Source organism: Eucyclogobius newberryi, unplaced genomic scaffold (genome assembly GCF_026437365.1).
Source record: "Eucyclogobius newberryi isolate DKJ021-1_F unplaced genomic scaffold, fEucNew1.0.hap1 SCAF_11, whole genome shotgun sequence".
Lineage (NCBI taxonomy): Eukaryota > Metazoa > Chordata > Actinopteri > Gobiiformes > Gobiidae > Eucyclogobius > Eucyclogobius newberryi.
The window spans coordinates 17,237,638-17,260,104 of NW_027315735.1; the positions used below are offsets into that span (position 1 = coordinate 17,237,638).

General features: G+C 38.3%; 2 protein-coding genes across 6 annotated transcripts in view; one reads left to right on the forward strand and one right to left on the reverse strand.

Moving 5' to 3' along the window:
- The window catches only part of elf1 (E74-like ETS transcription factor 1), a 32,627-nt gene extending 13,568 nt beyond the window's left edge, over nt 1-19,059 (reverse strand). The window contains exon 1 of one of the 5 annotated variants that reach the window (XM_072436103.1): nt 18,946-19,059. The gene's annotated coding sequence lies outside the window, so the exon portion shown is untranslated. Of the gene's footprint in view, nt 1-2,649; nt 2,670-10,018; nt 10,242-10,350; nt 10,372-18,945 lie in introns of those variants that run through there. The other 4 variants (XM_072436106.1, XM_072436102.1, XM_072436107.1 and 1 more) reach the window with 4 other exon arrangements.
- Nucleotides 19,060-20,269: 1,210 nt separating this feature from the next.
- Nucleotides 20,270-22,368, forward strand: LOC140350205 (ubiquitin-conjugating enzyme E2 A). The gene is made up of 6 exons (XM_072436091.1): nt 20,270-20,472; nt 20,863-20,943; nt 21,025-21,050; nt 21,201-21,290; nt 21,358-21,446; nt 21,523-22,368. The coding sequence occupies exons 1-6, from the start codon at nt 20,429-20,431 to the stop codon at nt 21,649-21,651; spliced, it is 459 nt and encodes a 152-aa protein (XP_072292192.1). The 5' UTR covers nt 20,270-20,428; the 3' UTR covers nt 21,652-22,368.
- The last annotated feature ends 99 nt before the right edge of the window (nt 22,369-22,467 follow it).

A 22,467-nucleotide genomic window follows, 5' to 3' on the forward strand; every position in this document is an offset into this window, starting at 1 on the left:
CAGTGGAGGGAGGGTTTTTACTGGGATGTTGTCAATGCATAATGGTCCAACAGAGCAAATATATGGCAGCTGACTTAACCTGGGTGGGGACTGCTTGGGATGGGGTTGTTGCTTTGCAGGTGAGGCTTACCAGAGTGATGAGAATAAGAAATTAAAAATGATTTAATTTTGTATTATAACTATTTGAATTGCAAGTTCCTGTTTACCGTTTACCCTCCATGCAAATATTGGATGTTGAACTTACATCAATGTTTACTTTTACTAGTACTAAGAACTCAAAGGTGAATGGGTGTGGCTGATTTTCTTATTCAATACATGTGTAATGCAGCCCCAAACATAATTGGAGCACTAAGCAATGCTGTGGATCACATCTCCCGTCATGTGACTCTAATTTGACTCCTTTCCGAGTGTCTGCTACATGCCAGCCTGCAACTGCTGGTCTGCTCCACCCCTGTAGTATGGTGACTGCCAGGCGCAATAACAACCAATTAGAGGCTGGATTCATGAACAAATGGACCATTCCCAGAAGGCCCCACTTCCCCCGCTTTAGTCTCTTCAGCTGAGCTCATTGTTGACCATGAAAAGACGGAATTTAAGCCAATTGAATGACTATGCAATGACTCACCCTCCATGTGGTGACTGCAAACATTGGGAGATAGAGGAAAATGACCAGTGCAAACTTTGTTTGTCAGCCATTTGTAGCTCAGGTTACACAGTACTGTTGATTTCTTTAGGTGGCCAAGCTCTGCAGTGCACTGGCTGTATGTGATGTTCCGTCACTTCATTGGGCTTAATGATAGCACAGATGTCACAGATTTTTGTATTCCAAATTATGTTCCCATACACAGGCAAGAGGAGTTCTAGAGAAAGAAACAGACATATTCTGAATTGTGGCTGAATAGCTACCTGCAAAGTAAATAAAACACTATTTGATTTATTTATCACATGACAACTCCAAAGTATAAAACACAAACTCACAGACTACAGGTGGGGTTAACCTGATGCAGCTGTATAACCAGTCAAGCCAGCAAAGATAGCAAAAAAGCGTGGGCCTTCACTGCCGTGTTACTGTGAACACTGTGTTGTTGCAGGATCTGCAGGGTTCCTGTAAAGGAAATGAGTCAGTGATACAAAGATGGGCCATTCCTGGAGCAATGTGATAAACTGCCCATGTGAGCAGTTCAGAGGAGTAGTGTCCTCTGGCTTTTGTGAACAAGCAGTCTATCTAAACACATTCACCAAATACTAAATTTCAGGCATAATATAACACACGATACGCAAAGTAACTTCAACTATCTAATCCTGCAAAATGTCTTGCACATAATGTTAAAAATGTGATGAATGCAGTATACATGGCCAAAGGGTAAAAGCAAACATTCTAATAACAAAGAATGTTACATCAATGCCAGACAAAAAACAAAGTGGCTTAAACCCTAGCTACTAAGAATGTCCTTGTTAAAAAAAAGTGTTGGGTACACTGGATCCTCATGACATAGTGCATCTGACTCACCAGTGTTGCACAAAGCAGCATGTCTCACCATGTTCCACAGTGAACTTTATTGAGCCAAATAAAGGGAGTGCTTTCACACAACTACACAGACTGTGATAAAAGGCCAGCAGTGGGCAGAGGAAGGCAGACACTGGGTAATAGTGCCCAGCTGCACAGAAAACACAGATATGCTGCACCCCACAAACACCGATTCTGCAATGCTACACCAGATTAAAAAAGGGATAATGGAAATTAATCTTTTTTCACCTATTCACTCACATTTAAAGCATACTCCTACCACTTTGTACGGATGACTCCTCGCTGGTCTCCAAAAGCCCCCGCCTGATAAGTCAAAATAGCTGTGAAATATTTTTAAATAAATGGTTAGAACAGCGCAACCACAAACTGACCTGTGAACATTGCACTCACAGGAACAGCATCACTGAGCGCACCACTTCCTGTCTGTTAAACCACATTGAGCAGAATTTCATCTTCTTTGAAAGAGCGGAAAGTTCGCAACTCCCCCTCCTTCCTTCTTCAGCAACACATTATAGATACAGGTCTTGTTGTACTACATGCAAGTGACGTAAAACACTTTTTCTGGCAGTTTTTATGATAACTAATAACTTTGCAATCAATGGTGGTTATGTGACACGGAAAATAGACCATAAGTTCATATTGGAATCTATCCTTGCCTGACATTTTGAAGACTGTTTGAAGGCTGTTTAACGACAATAGTGGAGACTACAAAAGCATTACAAAAGCATTCTCCAAACCACACCTGCCAATTTTTCAGACTCTCTCTCATCCCCACAGTGCTGACACAAGTGCACACACACAGACAGAGTGACTAACCCCTACTCTTGTTATAGTGTGCACACAACATCACTAAAAAGGGCCCCAGGTTGCGTTTGTGAAAAATTCTCTGAAGATACTGCAAGTTCCTGTCATGTGGTATGTTTCTAGAACACCCCCAAAAACGCTGCCCTGAAGCACAACCAAGCCATTCATGAACAACAAAATTGACAAAATCCCACCTGTCGAAGTCACTTCTGTTTCTAGTTAATATGAACAAATGATAAGCCTGCAAGTGTACTCTGAATAAATCTTAGACAAAGTGCCATCAAAGTCTGTCACAACTTGTCTTAATGTTGTCTTACCAGATGCAAAATGAGTCCCACGCTAGAATCTGTCAAAATCAAGCAGGTTTAAACTTCACAGATCATTTATCAAAAGTATTTACCCCCAGCGGCTTGTCTCTATAATGTGGCAACAGGCCACATGTCGCTGATGGGAAGTGTTAAAGTTGAGAAAACAGGACAGGAAATTGTGGTTAGGTTTAAAAAAAAAAGAGTTTCCCAAACTCCCAAAAGATAACCTGCGTTGCTACAAGGTAGATTTTACTATCAAAGCTAAGGAATATGGTAAAGTGATTTTCACTTTCACTTAAATTACAAGTGGCAAACTAAAATTAGTCTGAGGTGCTTCTGTAACATAATGCCACAATGCAGCACATTATTATGTATCAGATATTGATTAAACATTTTTTTTTTTTTTTTAAAGCTAGTCTCGATCAAATTTATGGAGAAAAATAAAATGTAAAAATTAAATTTATGAAAAAAAGAAAAAAGTACAGTATTAAATAAAATTACACAATAGCAAACCTACCTATGGCAAAGGCGGTTAGCGCTCTTGCCTCCCAAGAAGGAGATTATGGGTTCGATTCTCGGACCAGACCAGACCGAGTCGGTCACCCGCGACCCCGAAAGGGAACAAGCGGTAGAAAATGGATGGATGGAATAGCAAACCTGTAGCCTCATCTCCAACAGTTAGAAAAGATCAGAGGTACTTGTGTCCAGGAGCAAAACAAACTATTTAATGACAATGTTCAGGTAAGCCTCTCATTACAACCCTACAGTGTTTGCAGTCCCTGTTAGTGAAAGTAGGACACCACATCTAACCTCTCTATTATTCTTAACAGTTGGAGTACATGGTCTGTTACTCAAATGTGACCAAAATTCTGGACAAAAGACTCAATTATGTATCTCAGTTCTGTAGTATAAATTACTGCACAAAAGCATATTTACCAACAATTGCAATATATACTGTATACTCCGAAAACTTGCATGCGCCACAGTATTTTTTATTTTTTTCAAAGTAAAGCAGATGTTCTTTTATGTTCGTAAAGCATTCAAATTCAAAGCTCAATCTCTATTGCAATATCGTATATACGGTTTCATATTTTCTCTGCATCTTGTTGCACCCCTATTTCTAAAGTACAGTGGATAAAAAGCATGCAGGTTTAGGCATGTGTGCAAGTTGCCTTATAGTTAGGCTGATTACCTTGCAAAAATAGCTTAAATACCTTACGTAGAACGTTGTTTTGGTTATGCAATTCACTGTAGTAAATGGTGGATTTTAATCCTAGACTATGAGCACTAGTCGTACACACTCATGCTTATTGTTGTTATGTTATGTTTAGAAGGAAAATGTCACAGCATAGATTTACTAGCAGACGAATGGATAGCACCTAACATTAATCAACCAGAATGAGCAAAAAACATGGCATGGTTGCATTCCACAATCCATTAAGCCGACTTTGCCACAAAAAGTAGACACAACATTATGCAACTGGTCTAAGGACTAATTGCATTTTCTTTGCCTAACAGAGGTCTTTCCATTCCTCCAGTTCCAGCTCTTATTGCTTGGCTTTTGAGTGTAAAAATGAAAGCTAACAGTATTCCAGCCAATCTTGGGAAAATCTGCCTGTTCCAAGGAAACTGCATACCAAACAGGTCTGGACATAAGCGTGCCAATGTGTCCACCCATAGACAGGTATGCAAGCTAAACGTAACAAACAACACGCCTAGAGAAGGGAATCGAGAGAAATAACGTGATTTGCCGTACTCTTATCCGACATTAACAAGCTCTATTGACATTATCAGTAAGTGAAAACACAACAAGCTGCCGAACAAAGCTAACATTTGAGCGGATTAAGCTAGGGTTTGATAGCTAATAATGGCTAAATCAGCTCTTCTCATCTGATCCCCAGCAAAGCCGCTCAGATAGGACCCCTCACATTGAGACAGCTAAGCCCCCTTCAAGAGAGCTTATCTGATTTCACACAATTGGATAGTGGGTCAGTGAGGTATTAGGTATCAGCCAGCCAATGTTTTTATCTAATCTTCAAGACAGTAAGCATGCGCTTTAACCACTCCAACACCAGAAACGAGCCTTCACTTTTCAAACAGTTAGGTTAAGAATGGCCGGTGTTTTCATGTTAAGGGGTCTGCTTAATAAACAACGGATGTCACCCAAATAGAAGAAATGTACATGACCTAGTTTGTGGAGCTGTGAGACATGGCTAAAGCTAGAGTAAACACAAAACTGCTCCAAGATTATTCTGCATTTATTTCATCCCACTGCATATCTATGTTATGTTTTAACTTTGTTTTATTTAAAGCATTGGGTTAGACTAAGTTTCAATGCATTATACATAGGAAATATTATATTTTTTGCAGTGCCGTCACTGGAAGTACGGCAGTTTATCATAAGATCAAGATGTTTGGTGAGGAATTATTAGTTTATTTTCAAAAGAGGGCCAGACTCCATGCCTTGCACCGGCGTCGGAGCCTCAAACGGGTCGCTACAGCTCATATAAGACAGTGGAAACAAGGTTTACATTTTGTGCACGTGTTCCAACGTAAAACATTTTCATTAAATATTTTGTTCTTTTCAACAATGTTGATAGGCTCGGCTATAACTAAATCCAAACTTATTTGCTTGCTTTAAGTCATTAACACAACAGTGACTTGAGCTTAGAGGTTAGCATACCTTTTCTTTATTCCCACTGTGGCTGGCATCAATCACAGCTTCATTTCATCTGTTTGGAGAAGTGTTTGAGCTGCAGGCAGAAAAGCAGAAGAACAGCGCTCCGGCCAGTCAATATTTGAGAAGGCGTTATGAAAAGGGCCCTTTTATGATAGATGGGGAAGGTGCCACATGGGAGCTGGACAATAAAAGAGGATCTAGAAAATAATTAAAAGGTGTTACTGTTTGAACATATTGGTGTCAGTAATGAAAACTAGTAGATAAATCCATTTGTTTTTAATCACAAATGTGATAAATACATATCCGTTTGGCAGGGTTGTTCTATATAGCCCTGTGCATGGCAACCTCAGCGCCTTTACTACTTTGAATAAAAAAGGCCTGACAATCAGTCTCCTGAGGGGCTGGGTTATGTTGTTCTGACGAGAATCACAATGCAAAAACGCAAAGGTAAACAAGGAGTGGCTGTTGCTTAGGAACAGGCCGAGGGAGAGGGCTTGTAAAGTAGGCTGTGCACGTTACACAGAGACCAGCTCTGAGCAGGTGGGCCCCATTCGTCTGGGTGTTAAAGGCCCACAGTGTTTGCAAGGACACATGTTTAAGGACTAAACCTGATTGAAAGTGCTTTTTATACTGCCTCTACTATGGTGATTTACACTTGCTCCAGCAGTACTCAAGACAAAATGAGAAGCTTTTTGTACAAGTAAGTCTGTTTAAAAAAAAATAGGATCTATTTTCTTGTCAAAGAACATGCTGGATACAACACAAAGAGGTCTAAAGTTCAACAAGTTTATTGTGCATGCAGCGAGGCACACTTTAATCAGCAAAAGTGAATTTTAACAGTATGCGGTATCAATGTCTTTTTTGACACTGAAAGGTGTTAAAATAATACACATAGCAAAGAGTTTCATGTTTTTAAGGAATGGCATCCCCTGACCAGACAAGCTTGTCTCTCGAATGTAACCAATGTTTTAACACAATGTGATGAAGAATAGTCATCACATTTACAGCACTCAAAGAAAGCCCTACTTCTATAAATGTGACCATACAGAAGAACATACAATGTGGACAACCTTAAGGCCTTAACATAAACAAATGTTGAAATAAACACTGTTACACATGGGAATTTCACTACAGTCATAGACTGCATCTGGGTGCCTGGGACAAAAGCTGCTGAAAACCATGCGGGAAATCCAATTCCCTCTATGCTTGGGTCAGAATAGCCTCTTTGTACCAAGACACGCTGCATTAAAGGCAACATGATGAGTCAATTAGCATAAGGCAATGGAAGACAGGAGAAAATGTGTCCACAGAAGATGAGAGTTTATGTCCACACACATACATCTCACTGCTGGACTCTTTTTTTGAGGCATGTTACCTCATGCAGGGTGGGACACATAATTGGACAAGAAAATAGCACACTGCAAATAGGTCATACCACTGTGTATTTAAATTCACAGCTGACATTGCTGTTTGGAAATTAGTTATCAATTTAACTTTTCTATAAATAGCATAACTATAAGAAAGTTAGTTTTTAACTAATTAATTGGTTCCAAACCAGCATGCTTTAGTATCTTACTAAGATGAAGATGCATGAAACATAAAAAAGAAGTTTAAATGAAATACATTGTCCACTAAATCCAACAGCCATTTCCAAAAGTACAATCATTTAATGCCGCTAATACAACTGGTATCTTGTGTTATTGAATTAATTATCCATGTTGCACAAACACCACATCCAGTAACAGTGCTATTTTCCCAGGCCAAAATGTGAGCTCTTATGCTGAAAGGTAAACGGCAAGAATTATCCAAAGGTGTGACCTGATTTCACACGTCTCTTCCCATTCCCTTTGGGTCATATAGAAAACCCAGGCATGCGCTTGTCTTTCACCTACGGTATATGAACATGTTGAATCACTCGTAGCAGTGCCTACGTGGAGACAAAGGTAAAATGGCGGTTTATGATTGAATATTAAAAATATGTGTGGGTGGTCACTTGTTATTTATTGGAAGCCTCCCAAGGTCCTAAACAGCAAATGTTTTGGAACAACTAATCACGGAGAAGGTCAGCATTGCTTCATAACATTTTGAATTTGAAGTTGCTCTGATATGAGTTGAGATAAATCAACCCTTTGACGCCTTTTGCATTAAGACATACTCTTGGGTTGTGGAGACAAATCTGTCTGTGCTGGCTAGTCTGTGCATGCTACAAGGGTGTTGCAACAGTAAACTTTATTATTTGTAGGTATTCAAACACAGTATATGCCTTGCTCAATGGCACCTTGACAGTAGGCACTGTAAGGAGCCAGTTAAACATTAACACTTCACACCCAGTTTTTCCAAACAGGAAATCTCGTCTCTAACCGGGAGATTTGTCTTGGGAAATAAAAGCAAATCTTCTCATTTTCAACAAATTCAAACTTACAAGTCCTCACGTCATCATAAAAGAGGATTAACCCTGACCAACATGTTTCCATGATGGTGGATAATAAAAAGTAACCTGTAGTTTCAGTTTATGAGTAATTTGTGTCGGTTGAAAAGAGAGGTAACTGATACTGATGATGACATGACAGAGCAGACAACATGAAAGGTCACACCTACTTATTCTTACAGAGCAAATTATTATTATTATTCTTTTTTACAAAACTGATGGTGTGGTGTTAAGTTGAATGCAGCCAAGACAAAGTGTGCGAGCCTTCCGACGTCTGAGGACTTGCCTTACAAAGTGTATTACTTTTTTTTTCAAGCCTTTGAGCATTGCCCTACCACAGAAACCACCCTAACTGTGTGGCAAGCTACACAACTCAAATATACAACTGAATCAATGAATCAAGCGTAACTGTGTTAGTTGTATTTCTGTGGAAAGAAGTGAGTAAATGTAGCCTACTTACTGGGAAATAAAATATATGCATGTTCTATAACCACCAAATTCCTCAAGGTGCTTTCATTTTCTTGACACGAGGCGCGCCAATCTATTAACTGAGGCTTTGATCCAGTGCGCACAAACAATTAGAACTAAATGTATGACGTTCATCTCACCAAAGCAAGTTAATATGTTCGTGAATTCTGTTCATTGACAATGGCAATAAACCTTTTCTGATTCTGACCTCCCCGGATCATACAGTAACAGTAAATTCTACTTTCAAGTTACAAGAGTAGTACCGGGATAGTCGACTTCTCCACCTCTACAAAAACATTTCTTTCCTTAACATATAAAACAACATTAATTTGCAGACTTTACACAAATGCTACTTAATTCATTGGATATTAACTTAGGCTTCCATCCTTTTTTTGGCCTGGAACACATCTCATCATGCTCGCTCATCTTTGGCAATGTAAACCCCACCCACAATGTCCTCCTGCAGCATGCCTTCCACATCTTGCCCAATGTAATGATCTAATTACAGGTTAAGACTTGTTGACTTTGTATTGAAAGATGAGCCCGGGCTGACATTATTGTCCACCACCCACTCCTGTTTCTCCACCAGCCCAACCAGAGGCAGCACCCAACAGCATCTACTGCATTGGCCTGAGAGCAAAGACCCAGAGTCCTCATTTACAATCCAAATAACTGAGGGCGAGGTGTATGATTAAAAAGCTAGGTCAAATGCAAACTCTGGCCTGCTCAGCAAGGCCTATTCACTATGGAATGTACAGTTAGCCAAAAAGCTATTTTTCAAACGTGTCAAAGTAATGACACAATACCATAGCATTGAATTGCAGGTAATGTTTCAACGACGTTTGACCATAATTGGATCAAGGCTCAAGGACTTCACTCTTAAGGGTTAGACAGCTAAGCACATGTTTTTTGCAGCTGCAGCTAAAGACGTCCAATTAAAAGTGTGAGGGCTAGAGGTCTCTTCAGAATGATACTATGTTAATTCACATGAAGTCTGTGTGGTCGGCAAAGTTCATGTTTTAGAGAAACAGGAAGCTTTCTTTTACTCATTGAGCACTCATGTCTCCATAATGCATAAGCAAACTTATTTGGTAAAATGGTGAAAAAATATTTTGGGGAAGGTTAGCTGAAGTAAATGAAGAAGCTACAAAGGAGATGTAATCACGCAACTTTGTGCATTACAAGATTAGCAACATTCTGTTCAGATCGTTTTAAGATTATATGCACATGCAGGACTAAACTGGGAAAGCAAGACAACACCAGGGTTCAATGCAGTTTGGTACATGGTTAGAACAAAGTCTGAAAAGTGAGCCTAAATCTAATTTGACATGCTTTTTTATTATGGATTACTACACTGGTACAATACATGTGGGCTTGGTTAAGGGGCTTGCAAAACAATGTTCACGCCCTCGCTCCAGACAGCCATATAAGGCAATAATTCATAAAAGTAAAACAACAACCGCATTAATCATCATAATAACCATATATCATCTTATAAGTGGGTCATTTAAATAAAGCAGTTGGTTTGTCCATGTTTATGAAATGAATTTATGGATAAGTTGGATATGAAAATTCAAATATGATAGAAGAATGCAATATTCTTGTGTGATCAAAAAAAAAAAATTGCTTTAAACCATTACAGTTTGTCATACTAAATCTACTTAAAGCAAGAGAAATGGAATTGGTCAAGAACAATTTCAAAATATATTTGATAAACTATAAAAAATAATTTCTTTCGTTAGTGATCGCTCATGTAAAAAAATGTGGCATACAGAGTAAAGTGAGAATTATGACAAACCAACCTTATAGACCAGCAATTTTGGCGACTGCATCCACAAGTGCCGATGTCAATAAACAATGATGAGACAGAAAAAATACATACGACAAAATCAAGCAGGAATATTCCAAGGCGCATTTCAAAAGAGGCCCATGCAGGCTAAAGGTGTGGATCCGCGCTCAAACACAAACGTCTTTCTCAGGGCGGCAAATAAACATTAAAAAAAAACTCTCAACGCAATGGCTGCGCTTCGAAACAGAAAAAGGAGAAGTGTAGTGAAGCAACTTGTCCTCTCCCTTTGAGTCACACAGCCCTGTCGCCATTGGTTGGGGGGAGCCCTCAGGCAGCTAGCCTTACCTGGCCAATCAGCGAGCGGCAGCGGCCCTCCATGCAAATCCTTTCAGGTGAGTTCACAGGTATGGCTATGATTGGCTGGAGCGGTGGCGGGGGGAGGGTAGAGTCATAGGGTCCTACCAGTGAGCCACACCTAGAATGAAAGACGATAGACTGGTTTCTCCTGAGAAAGAGGAGGAGTGGAGGTGCGCAAACAGTAGGTCAGGTATGCTGCTTAGACTTTGACCAATGTAATATAGAGAAGTGCCGGGTGTTAAATACATGGAACACATCACTGAAAGTCCTACTGTTAAAAACTGTTGCGGTGATAAGTAGAAGTGAACAATGTGTCGCGAGGGGGGTTTGACTAAACAAGAAATAGACCAACGACAGCAGTCACGCAATGCAGAAATGAAACCTACAAGTTCAAATTTAAACTGTGACTAGTGTTCGCCCAGCCACGGCTCTAAAACAACTCTCCTCCCCCTGAGTAATGATGAGATAGTTAGTTCAAACATATCAGATGCAACTTCCACCTCCTTTACCCCAGTATTATATTGCATTCTTCTACTAAATAAAAGTGCAGAATGATAATGCAGTCTGCTTTGTTCAGTACTGTGTCAAAGAAAAACGAGCAATCAATCACGTCAATATATGCATACAATTAAAATATACACACAATTGCAAAATAGCAATGTCAGTAAAAATGGCATAAGTTTTAACATCTGAAAAGCGAACTGGATCTACAAAAAATAATAGTGAAAAAAACAAAAAACTACTAGGTTCAGTGGGAAGACTTAAAAATCTTGATCAGAAATGTCACTGACAGGAAGGTGGTGGTTTGTGGTTAGCTGTCTACATGTTCTAAATTGGAAGCGTTTTTCACCCCTCCCCACTCTTTGCACCAAACATTTCATTGTAACTTAAAGTGAATTGAAAACAAACTTTCTTGGGCACGTTTGAGTTTGATGTTTGAAATATAAATCAAATAAATGATGGTTACAGCAAGGTTGTGGCAGTTGTTTTCTTCTTTATGGATATTTATGCTATATGTAACTAAGGCATAGGTATCAATTTACACCTAAAAAAAATAAATCACCAATTGTTGTCAAAAAAGCCTAAGACTAAGAGGTTTTAATAAAAGGAACTTGGGGCTATCCAACATGGCCATCCAGTAGAAGAAATAACACATTGAAGCTCTATTCACAATTACCCATATCATCAGTTATTCTGCATTTTAAGTTTCAATATTATAAGTATTATGTCAGCAAACATCTCTCGGTAAAGCCAAACAGTGACGTCTTTATTTTGCAAGCATATATTATAAGGCGAGGCTATTTTTGGGATCGGCCCATGACATGAATGAATAAGCAGTTTACATAATTCAACAATTCACATGAAGAAGAAGAGGAGCATACTTTAGGTAAGAGGTCATTGAATTGTTTCAACTTCTCTAATCTTCTCTATTCACCGTATTGCACTTGAAACCATCAAAGAAACAAAAACCACAACAATAATAATAACAATAAAATTCAAATCAGATGTTATCTAGTGATGATAAAACTTCAAAAGTTTAGATAAAATACAGTATTTTGGCAGTAGTTGTTGCATTAGGATTGTTGGACATGCTATAATTAAGTATCTAGTATCCACATACCAAAGATAACAGTAGTTCTAGTTCGAGTTTAAAAAATACATCACCCATTTTCAACTTCACGCTGGACCACAATGAAAATAGTGCTCTCTATTAGAGTAACCAAAATTACGAACATTTTCATTGCAAGAATTAATAGATTTGAATTATTAGTATTTTCTGAAAGCAAACTGTGACAAAAAAACACTTTTGTACATTAAGTCTTTTCTTTAGAAGTGGTGTGAAAAGTGGAACATAATGCCATGGCGTGTGTACAATCAAGGACAGGGCAGCAAATGCACTATTTAGTGTAATAGGCTGGCCAAAAGGCCAAAAGAACCAGCAAACCAGAGCTGAGGTGTAAATGATTTGTAACTGTGACTATTTGTGTCGTCACCACAACCAATTATGTAGCAATAATGTACAATGCAAGCAGGGTGACTGACAACTTCTCATCTAAAAACTCTAAGAATTGTGTCAATAACTTATCAACACATTCCTCTTTTAGCCTGAAATTAGGCAGCACCTACCGATTATAAGTCAGTGATTATCTCTTTGATAATAAGCCGACTAGTCAGACTTTCTAAATACATTTTCTACATTCATGAAAAATATTGATGGAAATCAGAAATGGTCTCTTCTATTTTTACATCTTGATTTAATAATGCCACTGTCTTGTGGGTGTTCATTTGTGCTTGTTTAGTCCAGATAACAATTAAGGTCATCAACATATCACTATAATTATTTTTCGGTAGTCAATTAATCGTTGCAGCCTATGCAGCATGAAATAAAATCCCAAAGTCCATGGAAGAATGTACTTATGAATGTGCACACACAAGTAAAATGTGTTCAGGCTGACAAACTAAACTTTAGGGTTAGTACATTAGTACAATTTTCAGCTTGTACCAGACACTCCTTCCCTTTGGAGGTGCTTAGGAATGCTGCGGATTTACAACCTGACAAACAACCCTGGGTAGGTAGACTTGGAACATTTGGAGCAGAGACACAGCTGTTTGCGTAGTCTCTAGAGGTCATCTTATGGCTGCTCCAGTAGTCGTTCAACTGCAAAGATGCTTTCAACTGCGACTGTCACACACCAGCAAGAGCAAGCACAAGGCACAAGTACATACCATACATAGAAGTCCAGGGATAACCAAATAAAATTAGTCTTGTGGCTAAATCTGGTGTGTTTACAGAAATGTTCATTAATCTACCCTATCCTTGCAAAATAAAATAAAATAAAATACGCCTTCCCGCGCGACCATGTTTTGATCGCTATTGCCCCGACACTCCATTCTCTGCAACTTTATTCTTTAGACTTTATTTTTTTGACTTTATTTTTTAGACTTTATTTTTTAGACTTTATTTTTTAGACTTTATTTTTTAGACTTTATTTTTTAGACTTTATTTTTTAGACTTTATTTTTTAGACTTTATTTTTTAGACTTTGTTCTTTAGACTTTGTTCTTTAGACTTTATTCATTAGACTTTGTCCTTTAGACTTTATTCTTTAGACTTTATTCTTTAGACTTTATTCTTTGACTTTATTCATTAGACTTTATTCTTTAGACCCCCTCCTCCCTGTACCTCCTAGCAACAGAGACCCGCCGCTAATGCTGATGCTAACGCTAATGCTAAGACCACGGCACGAGAGGAAATGTTCCATCAAAATAAAAGAGGAAAAGGAAGTGAAGGCATTCATTGCGCCTTTGCTGGCCAATTGTGAAAATACACAATATCTGCAATGCACTTTTTGTCCATGGCGTCTCGAGGAGAATATAAACCATGAGTTTCAAACAAATCAGACAATGTTGAGTTTTTCACAAAACGGGTAGGGGGGGCGCTATAGAGTAAATTTGTTACATGGGTATTCATTATTTCCAATCAGACCATAAAAATGCATTAGTGAGTGAAATATGAGCTCCGTAGATCAATTCCATTAGGCGTGAAATTAAGCCTTTTTTGAGGGCTTGTTACGCAGAGACCATAAGGAATATCAACATTTTTTTAAAATATTTATTAAATTTCAATGTCTTTAGATGCAAAAAGTGTTGTTTTGAGTTTTTGAAAACAAAAAGTCAAACGTGGCGGCGCCACTTTAATTCGATAATCAATAATGCTGCCAGGTGTGTTTTACTCGTCAAAGGTAGCTCTATCACTTTCCCAAGATTCATGTGCCTAGGCCAAAGATTAAGAGTTCCATGTTTTTGTAATATTTTGAATAAAAAAAGAACACACTTTTCAACACTAAAGGAAGTACAATAGCCTTTCCTGGAAAGTGAACACTTGGGGAAAGTAGATGACTCAAAAATATTAGAGGTAACAAGGTTCAGCGTAAGTAACTATCCAGACAATGCCTTCAGTGTGCGGTAAGTTACTCATTAATTTGCACACATTTTGTCTAACGGATAACAGTTCATTAATCATGGTAGGCTTCAACTTTTGATTATTTTTTGGTAAAAAATAACCCAGCATTCTAGATTAACCAAACACTGAAGAGTTTGCGATCTTTAACAGGAAAAATCCACATAGTTCCACACGGCTAATGTTATAATGTGGTTTAAAACTCTTGTAAACATAGGCTAGTCTGATAGTCTGATTACATTTATCTGGTGTAACAGTAATGTATGTTTAGTTAACAAAAAAATCACCTCTGCTGCAACAGCTACATCTTTGTGGCCTTAAGCACAGCTTTAGAAGAACTTTTTCAGACAGAGATGTGAAGCAGGGTGGACCACCCTTACACAGCCTATCAGCTCTCATCCTCAGCTCTCAAGTGTCATAGCAACACACATGGCTCTTTGTTGAATGTTTGAGTTAATAAAATGTAATGCAATGGTGTATTTAATACCATAAATATTTACAATTCATGGGGGGAATACAAACTAGCTATTAAAAAAGTATAATGTGTAATGCAGTTTTAAAGAAAACAGTTCTCCACAACTGATCAAGAAAAGCCTAAGTTTCCTTTGGAGATGTCAAGATTATTTGTTTAATCAATAATCGTGATTATTCAGTTCACAATATAATCGTAATAACTGTGACAATTTTAGAAGCAAAATGTAGTCTTATTATTATAATCTATTATCCAAAAGTGCTTTTTATCTGGCTGTTTTTATTGCATAAATTTTACTTTGTCATTCAGAAAGGTATATTTCATAAAGCTGGTCACAAAATTGATGAATAGTAACATGTGTAACATCTTAGATAATGGTAATGAAAGAAAATGAAAAATGTCCTTTGGTCATGATCTCAGTAACCGTGAATAACTGTTAAGTTGTAATGTTTTTCTCACAATAATCATAACTCTCAAATTCAAAATCATGGCATCCCTAGTTTCCTTGCTTCATTATAAGCATTACAAACCTTCTAAGTAGCCTGATTGTGCTAAGCTAACCTAAGTCATGCTAGCCTATAGATGCCAGGACTTGTTTATCAAACTCTCTCTTGATTTTTTTTTTTTAATCACATTTTCAAATCTATAGCAAATCCTTACGCTAACTGTGCATTGCAACATAAGGGACATGATAAACAGCATAATAAAAGTTGCAGACAGTGCTAGATACTATTTATATGAAGAAGCATGTGGTCACCGCTGTGATAAAGACACTCCCTGATGTTATAACACAGCCAGTTAGGAGGGCCATGTCCAAACAATAAAGTAAGTATACTGGCCAGGGTAATTCAGAATGCATCATAAAGTCCAAGTGAAGATCTCATGATGGCCACATCTAGCACACATCAGTCACACCGCACTAATTTAATAACCACACTTTTCACAAGAATCTATTATTATTTGTTACTTAAATACAATGCCAGTTTGGGGTTCTGTATGACAGCCTTTGGATCATAGTCTTAAACATTACGATGGTAGAGTTGATTTTCTAGTATTTCTGAAAGGATATGTTTTAAAGAAAGGTGCCATATAATTGAAATTATAAACATGTCTTCATACTGGCTGGTTGGACTTGATCATATTACCATGAAATAAAGTAGAATGCCACATATGTCCACTTTCCAAGAATAATTACCTGCTATTGGGTGCAATTATTTCCCCTTTTTAACAGTCGGAGTTATCATTGCGATTATTATTATAAGAAAAACATTACAATTTGACCATTATTATCATTACCACAGTTTTGAGATCTAGAATTCACTTTCATTCACATTGTCTGATAGATTAACATTGCTCAATTTGATGTAAAAAAGCTTTCAGAAATAAAACTTTCTGAATGAAAAACGAATGTAAATATGACACGTTATGGCACGCAACCTGTACATTTTTGCCACTAAAGTTTTCATATTTAAAGCGTTTTATGATTATTTGTGACATTTGTGACCACAGTTATTGATTCATCAATTACATTCATAGTTGAAAAAGTTGCGTAGGCGCAACTGATACACTTTTGAGTCCATATTGACTTTTGATAAAGCTTACATGCCTAAAAACACAATCGTTCTACTGCCAAATTTGTAACACAGATTTCCTCGGTTTGTCCCAAAAATTGCCTTTGCAGTAACAGCCGATTGCATCACAGGAATGCACAGATTCATGGAGAAAGCTAAAGGCGCAGTCAGTGACTCCACACGGTCACATGCTGCTGCTGTAGAATGAAGTTACAGGTGGAATTTCCCTACACGTCTCGACTCTCGCTGACGTCATGTCCACTGGCTGCACTCTTTAACGGCCTAAAACATGTCTGACAAGGTGAAGCATAGGTGTCATTCACCTAAAGGCGGAGAGATAGCGACACAAAACAGGAACTTTACAATCATCAGTTCCGCTGGAACTCCTATATGTTCTTTTTTATCAAAACAGGAAGTTACGCTAGTTTTGTTTCTCTTTTTGGCCCACAGGTTCCAAGGCATTAAAAGCAGCTCATCCACATTCCCATCCAGTGGTTATTTAAGAAGTAAACAATGACTGTACACTAATAGTACGCCAACTATCAAAAACAAACATCAAAGTTACATCTGAAAGTCATTGTCAATATAAGATAAGATAAGATAAGATATTCCTTTATTGTCCCACATGGGGAAATTTCATTGGTGCAACGCAGGTAGATCCAGAAGAACAGATCACTTATAGGAAGTCTGAAAAACACTTTCAGTAGAAGATCTCCTATAAATAAATAAAAACTCCCATAGACAAATAAATAAATAAATACATAAATACCATTGCATGTGTCACGACAGCACATAGGTTGCACATGAATTGCACATGAATTCCAACAGCAATTGCACATATGACAGAATAATATATGACAGAACATATACAGAGCTTTCTACTATTTAGCGAGCAGTACTTCATAAACATGACCTGCCTTATCTCTCTTCAATAGCCCAACAGTACTTCAGAACATGAGGGACAGTTGATGTGTCGGTTTACAATAACTGTATACCACTAAAATAAATACCATAGAGCACCATGCATGCAATTCTCAAAGACGACACAGATATAAAATACATTTGAATAAAAAATAGTTAGCAAGAGTCCACTCGTCTGTGGAAGGCCACTCCAAACACTGAAGTGCAGCGCTCTCTAAATGGAATAAAAGCTCTGTTCTTTTTTGTGCATAGTCAAATCAATATATCTAGGGAGGCCATTACCGGGCCGGGTTGGGCTGAACTTGAACAGCACCAAGGAGAAGTGGCTGATGTCTGAGGAGCTCTTATCGTTGATGTGAGTAAAACAGCCCTCTATTGTCCTTGGGTCACCATCACACTCATCTGCTTTGCCTGCTCGGGTCTGACGTCACAGGCTAAGCAAAGCTGCCGGGAAGAGCAGTGTGTTAAATCAGCCCTCTATGCAAACACTGAGTGGAATGGGTCTAAAACTCTGGGACCGGGGGTTTCTAGTGCTGGTAGAGCAGTTTTTGTTTTGTTTTGTTTTGTATTTGAAGTGCACTTTTTATAAATAACGTGGAAAATATGGTATTAACTTTCTTTAGACGGGTTCCATTTTTAGGACTGGTTTAAGACGGGTTAGTCTTCATTCTACCCTGTTAAAAACATGATTTAGTACGTGACCTGGTTTAATTTTGAACACTATTTTGTAAACCTTAAAAATGTGTCCTACTTTTGCTTGGACTCGGTATTCCCTCTAAAGTAAATTAGAGTAGATTTAACATGCTTGCCATGCAGTCGTGCTTTTCTATGTGACGTAAAAGGTCTGCACATGTGAAAGAGCATCTGGTCCATACAAATAGAGGCATAATATGCAATAAGATTAGAAAACAACCCGCATGTTAAAACGCCAAGCCACATAAGGAAAGCTACATCTGTAAAGTCTGGAATACTGCTTCAGTGAATTTCAGTTTCCAATTATCCCCAAGTCTTTGCAATGATAATGAACACTAAGTTGGGGAGGTAATAATGGGTAAATAGTTTTGGGGATGTAGCCTATGAGCAATTAAAATACTGATAACTTCTCTCTTCCTAAAGGGGCACGCCTCCTTCTCTACAGAAACAGAAAATAACTGCAGTCCATAAGACAGCTGTTTGTCTGTCCCATATCCAAGCATTCTAGCCCAAATATGTAAACATCTGGCAAACATTTCAACCCACAGCAGGCAAAGCTTCATTGCTGGGAATTTAACACACAAACAAAAGCACATTTATGAGCTCACTCAGTTTAACATAGCTTGGTTTCATATACAGACACAGAACTGACCAAAATGAATGCTATGTTGTGGGTAAATGTATTACCATTGACATCATGTGATTTCTTTCTTAAGTTATGGCGAATCAGTCTTTAGAGCTTTTAAATCTCTGAACTGTAGAGAAAAAGAGAATGACATGGAGCCCTGTGGCTACTCACATGAGTCAGGTCATGCTTTTTAGTTTAGCCAATAGACTGCTAAACTATCCCCAAACGTATACAGGCCTAAAATAGCTTAAAATCACTACTTTCAGTTCAGCGTACCGCATTCTACAGCTCACCAAAGACAAGTTACCATCACATACCATGACATATATTTCTTTTACCTTGGCAGAAGTCTCCTGTAGTTGTGCAGAGTAAGCTGCGGGCTCGTGGCATTCCTCATAAACATGACCCAAAAGGCTCCAGTGCCGGTCCTGGGATAGCGCACGGCACAAACTCCAGTAAGCGTCCTCCTTCTCCTCTCGTTGTCCTCCGGTCCTGGTCCTGACACAAGGTTGTAGTTCTCCCAGGCAGGCAGGACTGACGCGTGGGGAATTCCTACTAGTCACATTTTCCTGGGAAATGATTGGCTCAATACCAAACTTTGACAGAGCAGCAAGCGGGCCCTTAAAGTGAGCATGGGCATAAGGGTTAGGTTCTGGTTTAACTTCAAGTAAACACTCACGCTGTTTATTCATGTGGACTTCTTAGGATTAAATCAACACATATCAAACTCGGTATCAGTTTACTGCATTTAGAGTCAGCATCACTGTATGGACAGAGCGCGGTCTACAGGTGCGCGCGATGTCCGTGGCTTAAATCCCATGTCTGTATCATGGTTTGGCGCTGCTGGGTCGTGGATGGCGAGATGCAGCTTCCCGGAACAAGCCGGAGTATGTAAGATGAGAATAGACATTGTGTGGATGAGAGGAATCGGGCATAGTCACGAGACTGCCCCTTTCCTCGAGGTGGCCTGCAGCTGAAAAGGTTTGTTAAGAATGTATTTTATCTCTACTTTGGCATTGACTGATGTATACGCCCAAAGAGCATGAAAAGAACGTTTCCATACGGGGAGTCGAACCCTGGCCGCCTTGTTGAAAACCAAGAATCCTGACCGATTGATGCTGTGTGAATAGGGTAATTTTTCCTAAAGGACACACAATAAATGAAAAAGTGAAAATTGTATTATGGCGCGCTTAACTCCAACACGTTTTTGATATACTGTACCCTGCTGAGATGGGTGTTAAGTGCCCTCAAGTGTCCTGTCAGTGCAACTGCAACGACTGCACATAAACGCTATATTCGTATGATTTAATATCAGAGTGTTTGACTCCACCAAAACACATCATTACAGTACAAAGTGAACTAAAATGACTAGAAGTAAGAGGAATCAGTGCAAATTATTGAGCTAAGATGTTCGTATAAATAAATCAATGGTCTAAACAAATGACGTAATTTTTCTGGGCTGATACAAGTTGGATAAAATGGAGGGGGGGCTTGGCCAGAGAGAAACCATGCAAATCTGCAGTGGGTCTAGTATCGCTTGGCCAGTTTATAAGAGTCAAGGTCCTGTTATATTTACATATTCATAAAAGATGTTTTGTGTACGTGTGGATTTACAACTCAGCGACGCCCTTTTACAAACATCACGACCCCTCACTGTAGTCACAATTGGTAGGGTCCACGTCGAGCAGGTACAGCCAAATATTTGACAAACTAGCCATCGTTGGCTAGCGAGTTAGCTTTAAATTAAACATTGAATAATTATTGACCATCTACCTTGACGTACGACATTATATGCCGAGGTTTTAAATTGTAACACACAAGATGTCAACGCCAGCTAGAAGACGTTTAATGAGAGATTTTAAAAGGTAAGTCAAAACCAAAACAACAGGGTTAGAGCTTAACCCTCAGCTAATATTAGCCAAGACAAACCAGCTTTACTCGACAGACTGTACTTTCTCACATAAGCAAGCGAATACAATTAAGCATTAACTACGCTGAAACTGTGGATTATTGAATGCACAATAACTCGTTAGTAATGGTCATGTGTCCGGTAACGAGATCATGCTAATGCCGCTGCTAGTAAAGCTAACACCTTCCGGGCTCGTGCAGTGCCAATGTGTTTATGTGGATTTAACACGGGGACTGACACAGTTCGTGCCGTTGAATTATTCTATTATCAAACTTTATCTGAACTGTTCTAGATGTATGTTATTTTAGGTCATACTTTTTTACCGCTGATGGGTTTTATTTTACAGGCTGCAAGAGGATCCCCCTGCTGGTGTCAGTGGTGCCCCATCTGAAAACAACATTATGGTTTGGAATGCTGTCATTTTTGGGTGAGACACATTTGCAACATTATCTTGTATTCATCTGTATAATAAACAACTAACTGTATGTCATTTTTTTTTTTTTTCCAGTCCAGAGGGAACACCTTTTGAAGATGGTGACTTTTATCCTCTAAATATCTGAACATGAGCTGTGTGCAGCTTTACTAAAAACAAAAACCTGTTATCAACATTAAAGCAGCTGCAAGAAAGGGTACAATTTATTTTGATGTGTATTAAATGGCTTTTGTATTGTTGCTATCTTACAGGTACCTTCAAACTTACCATTGAATTTACAGAGGAATATCCAAATAAACCTCCGACTGTGCGATTTGTTTCCAAAATGTTTCATCCAAATGGTGTGTATAATACTGCAAATACAATATTTTGAGATGGATTACTCTATTATTAATTATTTCTTCACAGTGTATGCGGATGGAAGCATATGCTTAGATATACTTCAGAATCGCTGGAGTCCAACATACGATGTCTCATCGATCTTAACTTCAATACAGGTAACTATTTGACGTACACTTTATTTGCAGCTCATTTCTTTCAGAAAACTTACATTATACATTGTTGTATTTTAAGTCTTTACTGGATGAACCAAACCCCAACAGTCCAGCTAACAGTCAAGCGGCCCAACTGTACCAGGAAAACAAACGGGAGTATGAAAAGAGGGTTTCTGCTATTGTTGAACAGAGTTGGCGTGACTGTTGACCCCTGTTGTCATTCATATTTGACCACCAGTGTCTAGTCTACAACCAAGAAACCACTAATCAAGAAAACCCATTGCATAAATATAAAATGACATATTGTAATATCCTAAGTACAGTATACTTCTCCCATAAATATTTGAAGTTTGTATGCTGTTGTGTTGTGGCATTTGATCATGATGGATGGCGTTGTTTGGGAATAGTGTGTTTGTTAAAAGTTAATGTACCTTGTTATATCTGGGTTACTTGCCATATACCTTCATTGTTTTGTTTATTTGACTATGTCTGACACACGTTTCTGATACAGTGAGTTTGAGATTTTCTGTGTGGTTTGATTTTAACGTTAGAATTCATGGGCTCAGTGGGGTTTTTTTTTCTTGCATTTTAACAGCCTTAAAAGAATCTTTAAGCATTTAAATGTTTTTTTTTTCTTTAGAACTTCACAATTGCCTTTGGTATGTTTTCTTCATGCCTACTTCAAATCATTTTGATATTGGTGAATATGACGGCCCTAGATTTTCACACATTTAGACCCTTTCTGCTAATGCACTTTCAAAAATTTTAAGTGTCATTTGAGAATATTTCTACATTTTTACACTCTTATCAGCCATTCTCAATATGGTATCTTCAGAACGTACCACAACTTTGCACTGGTAACCCATGTAACAAACTACATTTTCTTGTAAATAAAAAAATAAAAATCAGTCACTTGTACAACATATTAAGATTTATTTGTTCTGAAAAAATAAGCAATGTTTGAATTTATTTCTTCACACATGTATTGAGCTACAGTCACATTTCTCTCTAGCATTCCGATCTG

Excerpts from the sequence above, each read along its gene's own strand:
- LOC140350205 (XM_072436091.1), top strand. The coding sequence starts at position 20,429 with ATGTCAACGCCAGCTAGAAGACGTTTAATGAGAGATTTTAAAAG. Across the intron at positions 20,944-21,024 it reads TGGAATGCTGTCATTTTTGG|TCCAGAGGGAACACCTTTTG; the intron begins GTGAGACACATT and ends TTTTTTTTCCAG. Across the intron at positions 21,051-21,200 it reads GGGAACACCTTTTGAAGATG|GTACCTTCAAACTTACCATT; the intron begins GTGACTTTTATC and ends GCTATCTTACAG.